Here is a 15,915-nt window from a genome sequence, read left to right as displayed (position 1 = left end):
TAGGGATTGACCGTGTGATCTTGCACAAGTACTCGAGTATCCTCTCAGCTTATGGTATGGCACTGGCAGAAGTGGTGCAAGAGGCTCAGGAACCTAGCGTTATAAAGCTAAACGATAGTACCTTAATTGAAGTCAAAGCTCGATTCACAGCACTGCAGGGCAGAGTCACAGGGAATTTGATTGATCCCGGTGTTCAGTCACACTTGATCGAATTCGAACACTATCTCAACCTGAGGTATAAGGGTACTGATACCGCGATGATGGTGCTGCAGCAAGGCTCTGGAAACTACAAGGCCGCTTTTCTGAGCGAACATATTCGTGAATTTGGCTTCATCTGGCAAGACGATCGTGACATTATCATCGACGACATTCGAGTCTGCGGAATCGGCAAAGCTGAAAAGGCCTTGATCCCAGGAGAAGCGCTTACCGAGTCACTGGTAAAGGATTTTTTTCCGACTGCCTCAACGAAAGAGGTAATGAAAATCAGTGCATACTTCAGTACAACTGGACTTGTATCGACACCGGTGTACTTACTAGATGACTTGCAGCCATTCACTGAAATCACAGGACCCGCCATGATCGTCGACAAGACGCAAACGATTGTTCTGACCCCATCAGCCAAGGCTCGCATTCTCAAAGCACACGTTGTCGTTGATGTCGAACCGTCGAATAGCCAGCACAAGTTCGAAGGGACTGTAGATCCTGTTCAATTATCTGTATTCGGACATCGATTTACGGGTGTAGCTGAACAGATGGGACGAGCTCTCCAGAAGACTGCTGTATCACTGAACATCAAGGAACGTTTGGATTTCGCATGTGCCATCTTTGGACCAACTGGAGAACTGGTCGCCAACGCTCCGCACATACCTGTATTTTTGGGGTCTATGGCTTATGCTGTCAGAGGACAGATAAAGTTGTTGGGTGATACGATGCGGCCTGGAGATGTATATGCTACGAACCATCCAGGAAAGTGTCTTGCAGTCCTATTTGGTCTTCGGCTTACTAACTTGTAACAGAAGTTGGAGGAACTCACCTACCAGATATCACGGTTGTCACTCCTGTATTTGATAGTCAAGGGAAAGACATAGTGTTCTTTCTTGCTTCCCGCGGCCATCATACCGACATAGGCGGACTGGGTGGAAGTAGCATGCCACCCAACTCTACAGAGTAGGAAATAAGAAACTATCCGGACGACCTATGGATGCTAATGGTTCAGATTATGGCAAGAAGGAGCCGCTATACACAGCCATCTGATGATACGAGACAACAAATTTGATGAAGAGGGCCTTACAAAGATCTTTGCCGAGCCTGGTTTAAGACCTGATTGCAGTGGCTCTCGCAGGCTCAGTGACAACTTCTCCGACCTCAAGGCTCAAGCGGCAGCAAACAATAAGGGTGCTATTCTGCTGCATCGCTTAATAGAAGAGCACTCGTTAGAAAAAGTCCACTTGTACATGAACGCCATACAGACGACCGCAGAACTCGCCGTGCGTAATTTTCTGATCAAATGTCAAGAACAGCGCGGCAGTTTCTTCCAAACAACAGAAACCATGGACAACAGCTCAACCATTTCTCTAGCAATCACCATCCGCGACGACGGAAGTGCGACTTTTGACTTTACTGGCACGACCCCGGAGCTATACTCCAACATGAACGCACCAACCTCAATAACCTACTCAGGAATCATCTATTGCCTACGAAGCATGATAGGAAGCGACATCCCCCTGAACCAAGGCTGTCTCGCTCCAATCGAAATCATCCTCCCAAAAGGCTGTTTTTTGAACCCCTCACCCCACGCCGCCGTCTGCGCAGGAAACACACAGACCTCACAGCGCGTCGTCGACACGATCCTCAAAGCCTTTGAATTCTGCGCCGCGTCTCAAGGCTGCATGAACTGTCTCGGCTTTTTTGGCGGCGGTAACGCTTTACCTTCAGGGCAAGACACGGGATTCGCATACGCAATCGGCGAGACCATCTGCGGTGGAGCAGGCGCAGGCCCTTCCTGGCAAGGCGCCAGCGGCGTACATACGCACATGACCAACACACGGATAACAGACGCCGAGGTCCTCGAAAAGCGCTACCCAGTCTTGTTACGCGAGTTTTCAATCCGCAAAGGAAGTGGCGGCAAAGGACTCTTCGATGGCGGCGACGGCGTCATCAGAGACTACGAGTGCAGAGCGCCATTGCATTTCAGCGTCATAACGGGGAGTCGCACGCGGCGACCGTACGGTATGGCTGGTGGCGAACAGGGCGAGAACGGGGCCAATTATTGGGTCAGGAAGTTGCCTGATGGAGGTGAGCGATGGATAAACATCGGGCAGAAGAGCATGGTCGGCATGCAGACTGAAGATCGGTGTGTCATTTACACGCCTTCAGGTGGGGGCTGGGGCACGCCTGTTGGTGATGCAATTGTGAATGGTTGGAAGCCCGTGGTGCAGTATCCTCGGGCGATGGGTAGTGTTGATTCGGGCTCAGAGTGACTTTTGAGGTCCTGATTGTGCCTCCCTTACCGAGCTAATTGATCAACTACAACCGATAAACTTTGCTACAAAGGCGCTCGTTTTTAGTCATTGACCATTCAACGACCCCGTCTCTTTGATGCTAACCAGAGACTACTTCCTTCCGCGACTCGACCTCCGACGAGGCGCCAGGTGCAGCCAGGACCACGCTTTTTGGAAAATGAGGATGACCACGTCAGCCCGAGACTGCGCTTCGAGCCCGACGCAGTGGAATATCTCGACCTTTCCCTCAATGATGATGGAAGCGACGAGATGGTCACAGGCGGTCGACAGACAACATACGGCAATGTCAGGACATTCCTTGATTCGGCTAACGACATCGCCGCCTGTACCTCATGGACCCTCGCACGTAGTCATTGAGGATTTACAGACCATCCATCGAGCAGTTATTAGCTGATTAATAAGAAATCATCGAGCATTCACCGAGCAGTCATTAGCTATTTCTCAATGAATCATTCACCGTTGATCAAAGACTCACTACCCGTTCATTGACCATTCATCGACTGTTCGCCGGCGGAGTCAATGACTAAACATGAGCTCCTTTGTACGTCTCAAGATGGCATCGAATCAAGCTCAATGTTTTCTGTGTTATGGTGACGTCAAAACCTGTCATAAACATTTTCGTTCGGCATCATCATCTAAACAAGACCACTTCCATCTACTTCCTACGAAGTCTATCACCACCCCTCATAACTCCAGCGCCTCTTCTAAGGTACTGCTTAAGCCCAGCAATGACCTTACCGCCAGTCTGTGCCGTAGAAGTACGATTTCCCGTCTCGCTCGGCAGCGGCGGGAAAGCATTAGTATGCGTAGCAGTAGCATTACCAACCGTCGTATAATTCGACGTAATCTTAGTAGTTCCCGTCGCCGAGTCCCAGCCGTTGATAGTGCGGTTGAACAGAGCCAGTGCGGCGATGGGCTGGTAGTAAGGAACTTCATGGCCGGATTCGTACACGCGCGTGAAGGAGAAGTTACCGTACTCGCGTGTCTCGCCGTACTCGACGCCGTCTACAACCATCGGGACGTACCCTGCTGAGCGGAAAGAAGCCGAGTGCGCGTAGTCGATTTGCAGACTTACGGCTTCGCCTCCGAACCCTTCATTTGTTCGTTAGTTTGGATGGATTGGGGTTTCGAAGGAGGGAGAAAACTTACAGTTGCAGATGTAATCGGCGTCTCCGTAGATAAGGGATACGCGAACAGAAGAGTTGAGGATTCTCTCCAGATCGGTGAGCAGGTTGCCGTACACGAAATCGCCGGTCTGCTGGAAAGCAAAGTAGACGTCGTTGTTCGAAGCTGAGGTGTAGTTTGTGTCTACACCGATGGCCTCCTGGACGGAGGCCTGGTTCAGGTAGTCCAAGAAGTACTCTTCAGGAGTCGGGTCGTCGTATGGGTGCCGGATGTCGTAGACGCCGCGATTACCAAAGTTGTAGTACACACCCTCAACGTTGTCACGGCACATGGATTGGGCTTCTGAACATACTGCCTGGCCACCGAGAGTGCTGATGTCGACCTCGGCGCATTGCTCGACCTGGGACAAGCATCCGTTAGGCATGTAGAGGGCAATTTGGGTGTAGTCGTAGATAGTCTGATTGTAGAGCTTGATGCCATAGGTGTTGTTGACAGAAAACTCGGGGTAATAAGGAGCCTGGATGTACTCGTCAATGATACCGTTGATGATGGTCAAGGAATCAAAGGTCAGAGGAATGCCCGAAATGGATCCGTTTTGGATGAGCTTGTTCTGGGACTGGAAATGGTCGAAGAAAGCAGGACCATAGTGGCCACCATAAGACTCGGTTGCCAAGTTGAACGTCTTGGATGTGACATTGGCGTCGAGTTGCGGGAGCGCATCGTAGAAACCTTGTACGACCTCCCAGCCAGCAACAGCCGCAAGAGCGGTGGTGTCAATAGCTGTAGCGTTGATCACAGGGTAACGGCCATCGACTGGTGCTTGCGAGGCATTCAAGAAGCTTCCGAGATACGGATCAAGCGATCCAGCCTCCTTGGAGCCGTAAGAAAAGCCGACTCCCAACGGCTGACTCAAGAAAATAACATTAGAGACCTCGTTGTAGGCATAAGGGTTGAGGTAGGTTGTGAGGTTCTCAGCAACACGGCAAGGACCAAGCTCTGGTCTCACGTCAGCGAGATTTGATCTGTTGATCAAAACTTCAAGGCTTACCTTCGAAGAGTCCAATCATACTGTCGGAACCAGGGCCTCCATTCAGCCAGAGAGTGACAGGGTCGGTGTTTGGGTTGCTTCTAGACTCAAAGAACCAGAAGAAACTGTGAACATCGGGGCCAAGATTGACGAATCCAGAGTAACCTTTAACGCCGGGAGTGGTTTCACAGATACCGGGCTCCTTGTATGTGATGTTGAATCCATTGGGAGTGATGATTGTCTTGACTCCCTTTGGTTCGGCGGGGAGCTGTCTGGGAAGCATACGTGGTGCTGCATCACCTGCTCGCCTTGGGATGTTTTTACCACTGAGCGCCGCAATTGGAATCGCGCAGGCAGCGGCCACGAGGGCCAAATCACTTACGAAACGCATGATAGAGAAGTGACTTTTGAGAATTGACAAGAGAGAAAACCTCACATATGCGAGGGATCGAGGCCCTTTATGAAACAAAAATCGATCACCATACCTATATTGAAGCACGCGAGGAGCGGGGAAGAAACTAATCACGCATTAAGATCATAGCACAGGCATCATCTTCGCTCCTAGGGACGATCAGTGTTGAGGCACGATTATTGTTGCTGGTTTTCGATCAAGCTTTACGAAGAGTTACGGAGACCATTACCGTTTAGGCAGGTTGCGTGTGATAGCACGAATAACGTAACATGAGAACTCGGACTCCATGACGTACCGAGATACTCTATATTATAGCATGGTTGGCGACCTTCCGCTCCGGTGATCCAGGCATATCAGTCTTTGCTGTAGGAGTGCATCGTCCCCGTATTGTTGCATGGATTGGCGCGATTGCATATGCAGTATGTGCAGGCTGCAGCATTTGTAGTGTCATGACTGTGAAATCTGTTGAGGGGAAAAGGGGTTGATCTTCCTATCTGATGCTTCCGCTCAAGTATTATGATTCCAGTCTATCAACACAAGTGCGCGGCATGAAAGTATAGCATCCCGACAATGATATATGTGACGCGCCGAGTGAATTGTAAACAGACTACGGTGAGGAGTAGCTTCTATGGGGACCTGCAAGAACCAGACTAGAGATAACGACTCCACAATTGATTAGTGCCGGTCTTATCTACCCGAGTCCACAACCTTGTTCTAGAACCAAGCTCGTAACACGCCCGACATCGAATGGTTTTCGCTTAGCAGTGACAGCACAGTAAAGGAAGCTGTGATGCAACACGAGATTTATTGGCCAAAGTCAGTATGGAGGATCTGCATTTAAGCAGACTTGTGCCGCCGCTGTGATTTCCTCAAGGTCATCCTGATCATCGCGTCCGTGCAGAGCAGTACTTGTACAGATGGATGATAATCAAGATCGCCGCATGGCAAGATGTCTCGCAATCTGGCACTCTGAACCTGCCGATTGGCTTGTCTCTGACCTTCCCGAGGAAGCAAGCCTGCCATAGTCTCGCAGAGAGCTTGTCGCGATTATGGGTTGTTCCTGCAGCAGCAGGTTTCTGCTGTTGATCGGCTAGCTTGTGAGATGCTAGAACGTGCCGAATACCAAGTTGTCTTGGGGTAATGCTTGTACAGCAACGTTTGTGCCAAGACGATCGAGAGACTCGTTGTGATGACCTTAGATGGAGATACCATCCATGAAGTGAGAAAGCCACGGTCGTACTCTTCGGATGGAATGACTACAGAGGCAACAAGCCTGTGCTACCACCAATCAGCATGCAAGCGGCAGGCAGATTAAAGAAATAAAAAGCCACAACCTACCTCCCAGTTCTCAAAAGTCAGGTCATCTCTTTAGAAAGTCACACCTCCATCAAATCCTCCCTCGCTCGATCCCGCCCTTTCAACTCCAGATCCAACCTCTCAAAAGCATCAGCGAGACCAGCAGTAGCATCATTAACCTGACGACTTTTTTCTTCCTTTGCACCAGTGAGATCTGTCTTCTTGCCGGCTTCCCTCATCTGCCTCAGATGCCCGTAGACCATACTGTGAATGACATGATACTGCTCACTTTCCGTTCCAAAAGTGGATGCTGCATTCCGTAAATTCACAAATAAACTCAGCAGGAGATCGTTGTCCGCTGTGGCCGTGTCTGTAGTGTTTGTGCTTGACATGGTGAGAGGTGTCGTCGGGATCAGTATTGAGCGTGGCATTGACTTGTGTTTCACCCTTTTTGTATGACATGTCCTAGTAATGGTCTAGACGAAGGTGGATGATTAATTGATGCTCGCCCACACGCACGTGAGATCGCGGGTGCGTTTCAGACGCGCCAAGAACCGCGTACACCTGGATTATACCAAATTAATTATTGCGACTTAATGATTGTCATCACATCGCCTTTTGTGTGTCTATCTCGCCAATATGGAGTCTCAACTATCAGAAGAACAGGGAATGAGAATAGCGGTAGAAGGATGTGTATGTCATGTCTTTTCTTTGCACGCTCTGTAAATACTAACACCACCGACCAGGGTCACGGCACACTACACGCTATCTACGCTTCAGTAGAGCGATCATGTGCAGTCAAAGGGTGGCCAAGCGTGGATTTATTGATCATAGGCGGCGATTTCCAAGTAAGGAACATCTGCTTCTATTGTATCCAAAAATGTGATGACTGACTAACACCAAGAGTAGTCTGTACGGAATGCGGCAGACCTAAACGCAGTTTCAATGCCAGCCAAATACCGCGCAATGCACGACTTTCACGAATACTACTCGGGCGCACGCACAGCGCCCTACCTCACAATCTTCGTTGGTGGAAACCATGAAGCCTCAAACTACTTATTCGAGCTCTACTACGGTGGTTGGGTTGCGCCAAACATTTATTACATGGGAGCCGCGAATGTGCTGAGGCTAGGGCCATTGAGAATAGCGGGACTGAGTGGGATATGGAAAGGGTTCGATTACAAGAAAAGCCATTTCGAGAGACTGCCATACAACAGCGATGATGTCAAGTCCATCTATCACGTGCGAGAGATGGACGTGAGAAAACTACTGCAGATTCAGACGCAGGTTGATATTGGCATCAGTCATGATTGGCCGAGAGGGGTCGAGTGGAAGGGAGATTATCAGAGACTGTTCAGACAAAAGGCGCATTTGGAAGAAGATGCTAAGAACGGGCAGTTGGGGAGTGTGGCTGCAAAGTATGTGCTGGACAGACTGAGACCGAGGTATTGGTTCTCGGCGCATTTGCATTGCAAATATGCTGCTGTTGTCGAACATGATGCGCCCGATGCGACGAATAGACATGCGAAAGGGAGAGCACAGTCGAAGAACGAAGACGAGGTTGATTTGGACATGGACGAGAACGCGCAGCGCAGTCTGAAAAACACGGATGAAATCAACCTAGACCTCGACATGGACGACGAGAAAGTTGTCGTTCAAGCCAATGCCGACGAAATCGATTTGGAGCTGGACGACGACCCCGCGCCAACATCGATATCAGAAACAACAGCTCAAGTCGCACCAGGCCAAGGTCTAGACGGTGTCAAAGTGACGTTAGACGAAGACGCAACGACTGCCTCTTCACAAGTCCCACAGCAACAAGAATCAGCAGTGCCTGAATCTCTGCGTTCTCAACTCCCAGCAGCCTTTGCGCGTCCTCAGCCAAGACCCCCACGACAACAAGCAATACCTCAAGAACTAATCCCGCACCCGCCAGAGATCAAAAACAGGAGAACCCAATTCCTGGCCTTGGACAAATGTCTGCCCAACCGAGACTTCCTGCAACTACTTTCTATCGCACCGGACAGCTCGAATGCCACTGCACAGCAAGCGCAACAAGACCAACCAGAAAAGGAAAGCGCTCCTTCCCTACAAAGACCGCTAAAACTGCACTACGACGAAGAATACCTCTCCATAACGCGCGCCGTGGCTCTAGCCCACCCTCTCGAACTCGGCTCTTCCCCCTCCTCTTCTTTTTCTCAGCCAGACCCTCCAGACCTGAAATCCCTAATCTCCGCCGCCCGAACCCACATCCAATCCACCGTCCCAACCTACGAGATCCCCCAAAACTTCACAATAACAGCCCCGCCCTACGACTCTTCCCAGTCCCTAGCGGCCAACGTGGCAGCAGCGGAAGCGACGGGCGGATCGAGAGAATATACGAACCCGCAGACGGTGGCGTTCTGTGAAATGTTGGGCATCGAGTGTCCGTTTGATGTTAGCGAGGAGGGACGAGAGGAACGGAGGAAGAGGGGGCCGAGGGCGGACAGTGAGAGGGGGGGTCGAGGGGGTGGGAGAGGTGGGAGGGGAGGAAGAGGTGGTGGTGGGTTTGGTGGTGGTAATGGACGCGGAAGGGGTGGATTTGGCGGCGGTCGTGGTCGTGGCGGCGGTCGTGGTAACAGGGGACGAGGAGGCAGGGGCAGAGGCGGATATTAACAAAAGGAAAAAAGGAAAGAAACAAGTGGCTGTCTTGTGTGACGCAGTTACTAAAACAATTAGGTAGTACATGCCCTGACCCTCTTAGCCCCCGCTGCCTACCTTACCTTACCTACCTAGATTTTGGCCAGTAAGTACCTTGCATTTCTCTCTGACTGTTCATGACCGCTCCTTCCTCCATACCTAAAGCCACACCCAATGCAGTGCCGACCGTGCATCGCCCCTTCTCAGCCTCACCTACCTGGTGTGTGAGGTAGGTAGCTTAGCTTAGATACTCGGCCTTTCATGTACCTGACAACTCATGCGTTATAATTGGATTTTAATCCCCACCACTTTGGAATACAATCGGATGGAAAGGCATGAAGCTTTCTTGGTATGTGCGTTCTCTCTCCTCGCTTCTAGTGCGCAAACAATGAATGAGCTGGCTCGGCGGCAGGCTGAAATCACTTTTGATCCGAGATCCCGGTCCTCGCTACCTTGACCTACCTGGCCAAATTGTACTCGGGATCTCTGCACTGTTCCATCTCTTTGTCTTGGGCTGCTCATCGAGAAGCTCCATCGTCCGACTTATCTTACTTGAATTTGTAAACAGCCTTCTGTGGATCATAGTGATGAAAGAGACGATACTTTGCATAATTTCTCATATTTGATGCGCCATCTCTACTTTAATCTTCTTTCCCTCATGACAAATCTACTTGTTGAGCTTGAGCATGACATATGGAATCTCGACATCCTCCTCGGTCGTGTCCTCTGCGGTAATCTCGAAGATGACATTGCTCTGATGCGAAGGAATGGGTTTCTTGGAAATGGTCTCGACGAGTTCGGACAGCCTGTGTTGTAGTGTCAGTTCTTTGTTCGTGGGGGTTAAGAGAAGGAAAAAACTCACTTCAACGGCAATCTACCCTTGTTCTTGCTGGCCGGGTAGAAGCTGGCATAAAGCAAACTGACACCCGACGAAATCATCGTCACGGTCAATCCCTTGTCCTCAAAGTCCTTGAGGAACTGACTCAGAGTGACATTCTCCGCCTCAAAGCGATCCCATAACTTGTCGATGGTGACTTCGCCATTCTTGCCCTGGTATGTTCCCTTGGGCGAAGCGATCGGCTCGGAAAAGCCAAAGAATGGCAATGCAAGGTTCACGAAGCCGTTCTTGTATTGCTCAATATCATCCTTGCCGTCGACAATCTTGTACAACTCAATAATGACCAGGCCAGTGACTAAGGCAGTAGTCGTGGCAATGGCGGGAATAATCTTGCCAGCGATGAATTTGGTCTTGTGGCGATCGGCCATGGCGATCTTGTAGTTCTCCGCACGTAGATTACTAGCGGCCGTGATAAAGTCGATGTGGAAGTTGGTGTCGTCGTCCTTTTCAAACTCGACCGGAGTCAGTCTGAAGTCGCCCAGTTGTTTGGGTGACGGCAGAGACTTGATGATCTTGTCGAGCTCGTTGTCGTCATCCGTAGGTCCCGACGCACTGTTGGGGTCCGGATCACTGTCGTTGGCCTGAATCTTGACACCAGGGTCTGGCTTGAAGTCAGGCACAATCATGTTGTCGAGCACACTGATAATCTCATTCTTGTCCTTGAGCTGTTTCTGGGGAATGTTGTAGTTGAAAGCGTGAAGGTTGGCGGCGGCGAGCACAAACGTGAAGTGAGTCGGGTTGTTCGTGTCGAAGCGGAGTGGGTCAGGCGCGCGCTTGGGTCCAGACCAGAAGGGTTGTCCCGAAGAGGTCTTGGAATCCTTGGGGAAGTTGTATAGTAATTGCTGGATAGCATTGTTGTATTGCTTCTCAAACTGCGTGCGTGCCCACTTGATGCAGTCCTCGTACGTCTGCGGCTTCTCGTCGACAAGTGAATCCTTGAGCGTCTCGAGGGTTTGTTTCTCGTTGCCGGACTGCTTGAGTGCTGCGCCCAGATAATCGGGATTTGTCAAGTACTGATTGACAATCTCGGCAGGACCAGCGAAGAAAGTGTGAAATAGATCCTTGGCCCAGGCGATGGTGTGCTCGATGCGGTTGGGGAAAGAGCGAAGGGTACACATGGGGAACGACTGCTCAGGTGGATCTTGAGAGCTGGAGTAAGACTCGGTGATTCTGGGCAAGACGACCTGCGTGTTACCCTTGGTACCGAGGGTACCGCTGTCGAGCAGAGGCTTGTGGAAGAAGACACATCTGCGATCGACATAGGTACGAGCATCGACGTTGTCCAAGGCATTGGTGACGCCATCAAGGTCGTTCCAGAAGGCCTCGTTGAACAAATGCTCGGTGTCCTGACCGACGCGATCCTTCATGACAACAATCTTGCCGTTCAGATCAGGGTTCATGGCCTGAACAGCCTTGGAGGCACTCTCAGACTTGAGCGATCCGACATCCTTGGGTCTGAAGAGGAACTGTCTGTTCAAGTTACTGCGCTCAATCTGGTCCATGTCGGTGACTGTGATTTGTCCTCGGGGTCCAGTGGCGAGACCGATCATTGCCCAGTTCTTCAACATTTCGCAACCGATGGCACCGGCACCAACAAGGAACTGGCGCTGGTTCGCGAGCTTGTCCTGGTATTCTTTTCCGAAGACGGCGATTTGTCCATCGTATCTGGTACCGAGGGCCTTGCATTGCTCTTCGGAACGCTTTGTCGAGGTAGGGATAGCCTCGAGAGCGTCAAAGTACATGAGTTGGTGGACGGGACTGAACTTGCCCGAAACAGACTTTAGAACTTCCTGAGCGGCCAGGCCACCGAAAAAGGCAGCCATGGGACTCAAATCACCGCGAGCCTGGTAACTGAGCTCCTTGATGAGCTTCTCGTCCAGCTCGACCTTTTCTTCGCCAGCACCGGCAATCTCTTCTGCGTATTTGAGCACCTCTGCGGCGTCTGTATCGTTGTGTGCCTTGGGAAACTTGCCGCCGTGGGCCTCGGCGAACTTGTGAAGAGCCTGGAATCCGACATGGAGCTGGGCGGGACGGTCCCACTTGGCGAAGTCGGACATGACCAGCTCGGGGTTCTTGATCTGCTCGCTCCAGGGCTTGAAGTCGATGATCTTGGGCATCTTGACCTGCGTGTACAGACCTCCGCGCTTGTACTGACCCAGACCAGAAACATCACCGATGGAAAAAGTGTATGGGCCCTTTGTGGTGATCTTGCGAGGGGTGCTGTTGTTGATGCCCTCCATTCCCTCGACTTCGGTGAAGGTAACATAATCGCCATCCTCCAATCCGTGTCTAGTCTCGTCCAGTGCCGACACGATTCCCTCCGAGTCGATGTCGGCGACAATGCCGCTCAGCACGTTCTCGCCCGTGGCGTCGGCGATGGCGAAGTTCTTTCCAAAGTCGTTGAAGATCTGACCGAAGAGGCCGAAAGTGTCGGCAATGACAACATAGATGCCGTTCTGGTGGCAGTAGTCGGAGATGGTAAGCTGGTCCTTGAGCGGGGTGTCGGTCAAGACGATGCACTGGTAGTTCTTGAGTTGGGAGAGGTCCGAAATGAGGCTGGGAGAAGGGTGCTCCTTGACTGGAACATAGGGGTTTAGCTCAGACACACGAGGCACGCTGACGCTGGCGCGACCCTTGCCGACATCTTCAGGGTGAAGGAAGAATTGTGACGAGAGATCCTGAATCTCTGCAGGCTTGGGATCAAATAGCGTCAGGCTCTTGACTCCGGCCAGCGCGATGTTCTTTGCGATTTCCACACCGAGACCACGCAGACCAACGACAAGAATATTAGATGATCCCATGCGTTTCATCGCCTCGTGGCCCAGCACGTACAGTTGTCTGCTGTATAGAGACTCATCGATCTCGCCGTTGCTGTCTTGCTGTGCCTGCTTGAGCTGTTCTACAGCTGCGGCAGGGCTATCGACGTCCATCTTGGCGTCCTTTTTCTGTCATTAAATTCCATCTCCTCTGTTATTGTCTATAGATCACTCACTGTCATGACTTTCTTGTGCGCGGTAGGCGGCTCGTCGCCGGAGAGTCGCCTTTTACCCAGCTTGGCTACCTTTGGAGAGCTAATCTTGGGCGATGGGACGGGAATGATGACGATGATGGCAGACGACGGAGTAGTGACAGTGGAGAGAGCGTGGGTTTGATGAAGCTGATGAGGATGAGGATGGTGATGGTTTGTCAGATGATGAGAAGAGGATAAGAGTAGTTGTGTTGTAACAATAACTAATCCACTCTCGTACCTTCCTAAGCTGTGGCGGGGTCCTCGTGGCTGCCTGACAAAACACTTAGCCGTGACGTATCACTTCTACCCAACTCCGAGGTTAGACCGACCTGTCATCGTCAGGCATCCTTGCTCTATATTACAATCCCACCATTCTGTTATCTAGTGATTCGCTCGATATCAATCAATATGTTGTCAGAGGTATCAGAAACTGTGAATTGAATATCGGTATTATGTTTACAATCATTTATATATAATGACACTTTCCTCCTGCTGTCATGCAGATTCATGTGCCTCGTCACTTGTTGTTTTACCTCCTCAAGCCCAGTACTCGCGCGTGTCGTGCTTCTTCTTGTACATCAGAAACCAACAAGCAATAGGGAATATCGCCGAGTTGACCGCCGTCCAAGCAAAGAGCACTCCAAAGTCCAGTCCGATGCGCGAGTGGAGATCGAACAGTATCTGCCTCGATCCCTCGACGACATAGTGCAGGGGGAACCCATATCCATAGTAGAAAACACCAGGCTCGATGTCGATGTCGTAAAATGCAGTCGAGACATTCGTGATGACCCAGAAGATCAGCCATAGACCCGTCCACGGCTGTCCTACTACCATGGCCACATTCTCACATGCGAGTCCGAGAGCCGCCATTCCTACCCAGTTCAGCGCCCAGTATACCAGGAATGTTCCTTTGCCATACGCAGTAGGATTGCCATATTCGATCAGAGTCGGTTCCGTCTGCGATGTTATCGGGTTACCGCCAGAGAAGTTGATCTGGAACGCAAGCGAGACGAGCGAGTATGCGAGAGACAAGAAAAAATAGGCGGCTATCGTACCTCCCCAACGCACCACGACAAACTCAATAAATCGAAGCGGCGGGTGCCCTTCAGGCTTGAGGAACTGATTTACATGTCAGCGCTGGTTTTTTATCGTCTGCAGAAGCCAAGTCACTTACTCCGAACCAAATGGGCAAATAGAAAGCAAAACTGAAGAAACTCAGGATGATCAAGTAGATCAGTCCGATCGACACTGCTGGGATTGACTGATAAGGGTAGAACGGGCGCAGATTGTACTCGCTGAACCCGATTGCTGGACTGATTGCTTGTGGAACCTAGCTAATGTTAGCACACTGCTGTCTATGGCGTCAAAAACTACACTTACAGCTGCCATGTTCGCCAACAAAGTAGTGTTGCTCCTAGCATTCTCGAGCATCATGCTCGACCACTGCTTTCCAACCATCGAAGTTGCCTCCGTCTGGAAAGACCTGACGATAGGATTGATAAAGTCAAACCAGTTGGTATCGTCTCGCGCATCCTGGTAGACCAATTGACAAGCCCCGAGAGGATCATAAGAAGTGTTTCCGGTCTGAACAGCCTCGTACAACATCGCCGTCGCATTAGGATTGATGATGATGGCACCCCATGCCTTGAAATCGTATACAGCCTGTCGCACAGCAATGGGATCATAGTTGAAGTCAGAAGCGAACAACGGTCCCCATCCGAGAGTAGGTTTCCCACTCGCGACCATCGATCGCGCAAGACCGGTGATTATAGGTCCGACCAGCGGCGTGATTCCAGAAGTATTATACGGCGCAACCTGCGCGTCCATGTCCACGACATAGAAAACAAGACTACCCAAGTTATCCTCGATGCGGAAAAGACAGCCCCAGTAAATGGACAAGATGCCCATGATGAACCCCATGAGCACCACGGTCGTGAGCAACCATTTGGAAAAGATCTTGCGGCGGATGTGTTTTAGTGATGGGTCGAAGAATCCCACGGGCTTGGGCGGGCTCTTTTCTCCTCCTTCTTCAGATGTTGACCCGTTTTTTGACTGTTCGTCCTTTTCCGACATTTTTATGGTGTTAGTACACAAAGGTGTCTCCCTTGGGTATAATCAATGGGAAATGCGATGATCAATCAGAAAAGTAGGACTACGGGGTTTCAATTCCATTAATACTGCTACTCTACTTGACAAGCCATAACCCCGAGTCTAACGGTATACAGGACATCCATCTGTCATGATTATCGAAACCCTATGGTGAAGGTACAGTATTGGCTGTGAGTTGAGTGAAACTCAAAGGAACCGGTAATGACGTTCTTGCGCAACATGACGCAGCAGAATGAGGGTGCACGGATTGTCACGCGATCGGCGTCCAGACGGTTAATGGTGAGATCTCGACCGGCCGGGAAGCTTATCTCGTCGACTACCTTGCTGGGCGGCTTGTTTTCTCCTCGATCAGATCCGCGGGATTAACGAGGATATATTGGAATGAAAGATCTGAACGTGGTGGATCTCAACGTATACGAGAGGTGACCTTTTGCGTCGTACTGGGTTGAGTCAAGATTCTGGCAGAAAAGAGTGCGTTGATATTGTTTCGTAGACAAGAAGACGAGGCCTTGAGGTTACCGAAGATCTACCACTCGAGTGCTTCAACGATAGCTATATGTCTCTCCTCCCCCTACTCTTTTGACCACTGTCTCGAGGTCTTTCTCTTACAGCCATAGCTGCACAGTAACCACTACTTGAACGTCCTCTCGCCATGAGCACCAAGGCTGAGGAATGCTGGAACATGTAATGTGAAGGCTTATTTCCCGGCAAATAGAGGAATGACGAGGCGCATTCAACCCGTTGCCGTGCCTTTGAGGCCTGGATCCTCTGATAGAATACTCCTCCGGTCACGCGTCGCAGTGAGGCACACAGAAACAAGTCTAGGATTACGTACGC

The 15,915-nt window shown here is 50.8% G+C and overlaps 5 protein-coding genes across 6 annotated transcripts; 2 read left to right on the top strand and 3 right to left on the bottom strand.

The window, feature by feature from the left end:
- Positions 1–1,147: 1,147 nt before the first annotated feature.
- Positions 1,148–2,480, top strand: AAFC00_001929 (uncharacterized protein; the record flags this gene model as incomplete). Its single annotated transcript, XM_069341193.1, has 2 exons — positions 1,148–1,167; positions 1,217–2,480. 2 exons carry the CDS (start codon positions 1,148–1,150, stop codon positions 2,478–2,480), a joined length of 1,284 nt encoding a protein of 427 aa, XP_069204704.1.
- A 697-nt stretch (positions 2,481–3,177) lies between these two features.
- AAFC00_001928 (uncharacterized protein) lies at positions 3,178–5,065 on the bottom strand (the record flags this gene model as incomplete). Its single annotated transcript, XM_069341192.1, has 3 exons — positions 3,178–3,614; positions 3,672–4,643; positions 4,696–5,065. 3 exons carry the CDS (start codon positions 5,063–5,065, stop codon positions 3,178–3,180), a joined length of 1,779 nt encoding a protein of 592 aa, XP_069204703.1.
- A 1,956-nt stretch (positions 5,066–7,021) lies between these two features.
- AAFC00_001927 (uncharacterized protein) lies at positions 7,022–9,037 on the top strand (the record flags this gene model as incomplete). The annotated part of the gene is made up of 3 exons (XM_069341191.1): positions 7,022–7,075; positions 7,129–7,230; positions 7,292–9,037. The coding sequence occupies 3 exons, from the start codon at positions 7,022–7,024 to the stop codon at positions 9,035–9,037; spliced, it is 1,902 nt and encodes a 633-aa protein (XP_069204702.1).
- Positions 9,038–9,728: 691 nt separating this feature from the next.
- AAFC00_001926 (uncharacterized protein) lies at positions 9,729–12,957 on the bottom strand (the record flags this gene model as incomplete). Of its 2 annotated transcripts, XM_069341190.1 has the most annotated exons (3): positions 9,729–9,867; positions 9,924–12,898; positions 12,952–12,957. In XM_069341190.1, 3 exons carry the CDS (start codon positions 12,955–12,957, stop codon positions 9,729–9,731), a joined length of 3,120 nt encoding a protein of 1,039 aa, XP_069204700.1. The 2 variants fall into 2 exon arrangements, with proteins under 2 accessions (XP_069204700.1, XP_069204701.1); XM_069341189.1 differs by lacking the exon at positions 12,952–12,957 and having other exon boundaries at positions 9,924–12,889.
- A 549-nt stretch (positions 12,958–13,506) lies between these two features.
- AAFC00_001925 (uncharacterized protein) lies at positions 13,507–15,042 on the bottom strand (the record flags this gene model as incomplete). The annotated part of the gene is made up of 3 exons (XM_069341188.1): positions 13,507–14,088; positions 14,144–14,299; positions 14,350–15,042. 3 exons carry the CDS (start codon positions 15,040–15,042, stop codon positions 13,507–13,509), a joined length of 1,431 nt encoding a protein of 476 aa, XP_069204699.1.
- Between the last annotated feature and the right edge of the window lie 873 nt (positions 15,043–15,915).

This window comes from Neodothiora populina, assembly GCF_041146345.1.
Source record: "Neodothiora populina strain CPC 39397 chromosome Unknown canker_contig_13, whole genome shotgun sequence".
NCBI lineage: Eukaryota > Fungi > Ascomycota > Dothideomycetes > Dothideales > Dothioraceae > Neodothiora > Neodothiora populina.
This window is presented reverse-complemented; position numbering and strand designations above follow the sequence as displayed.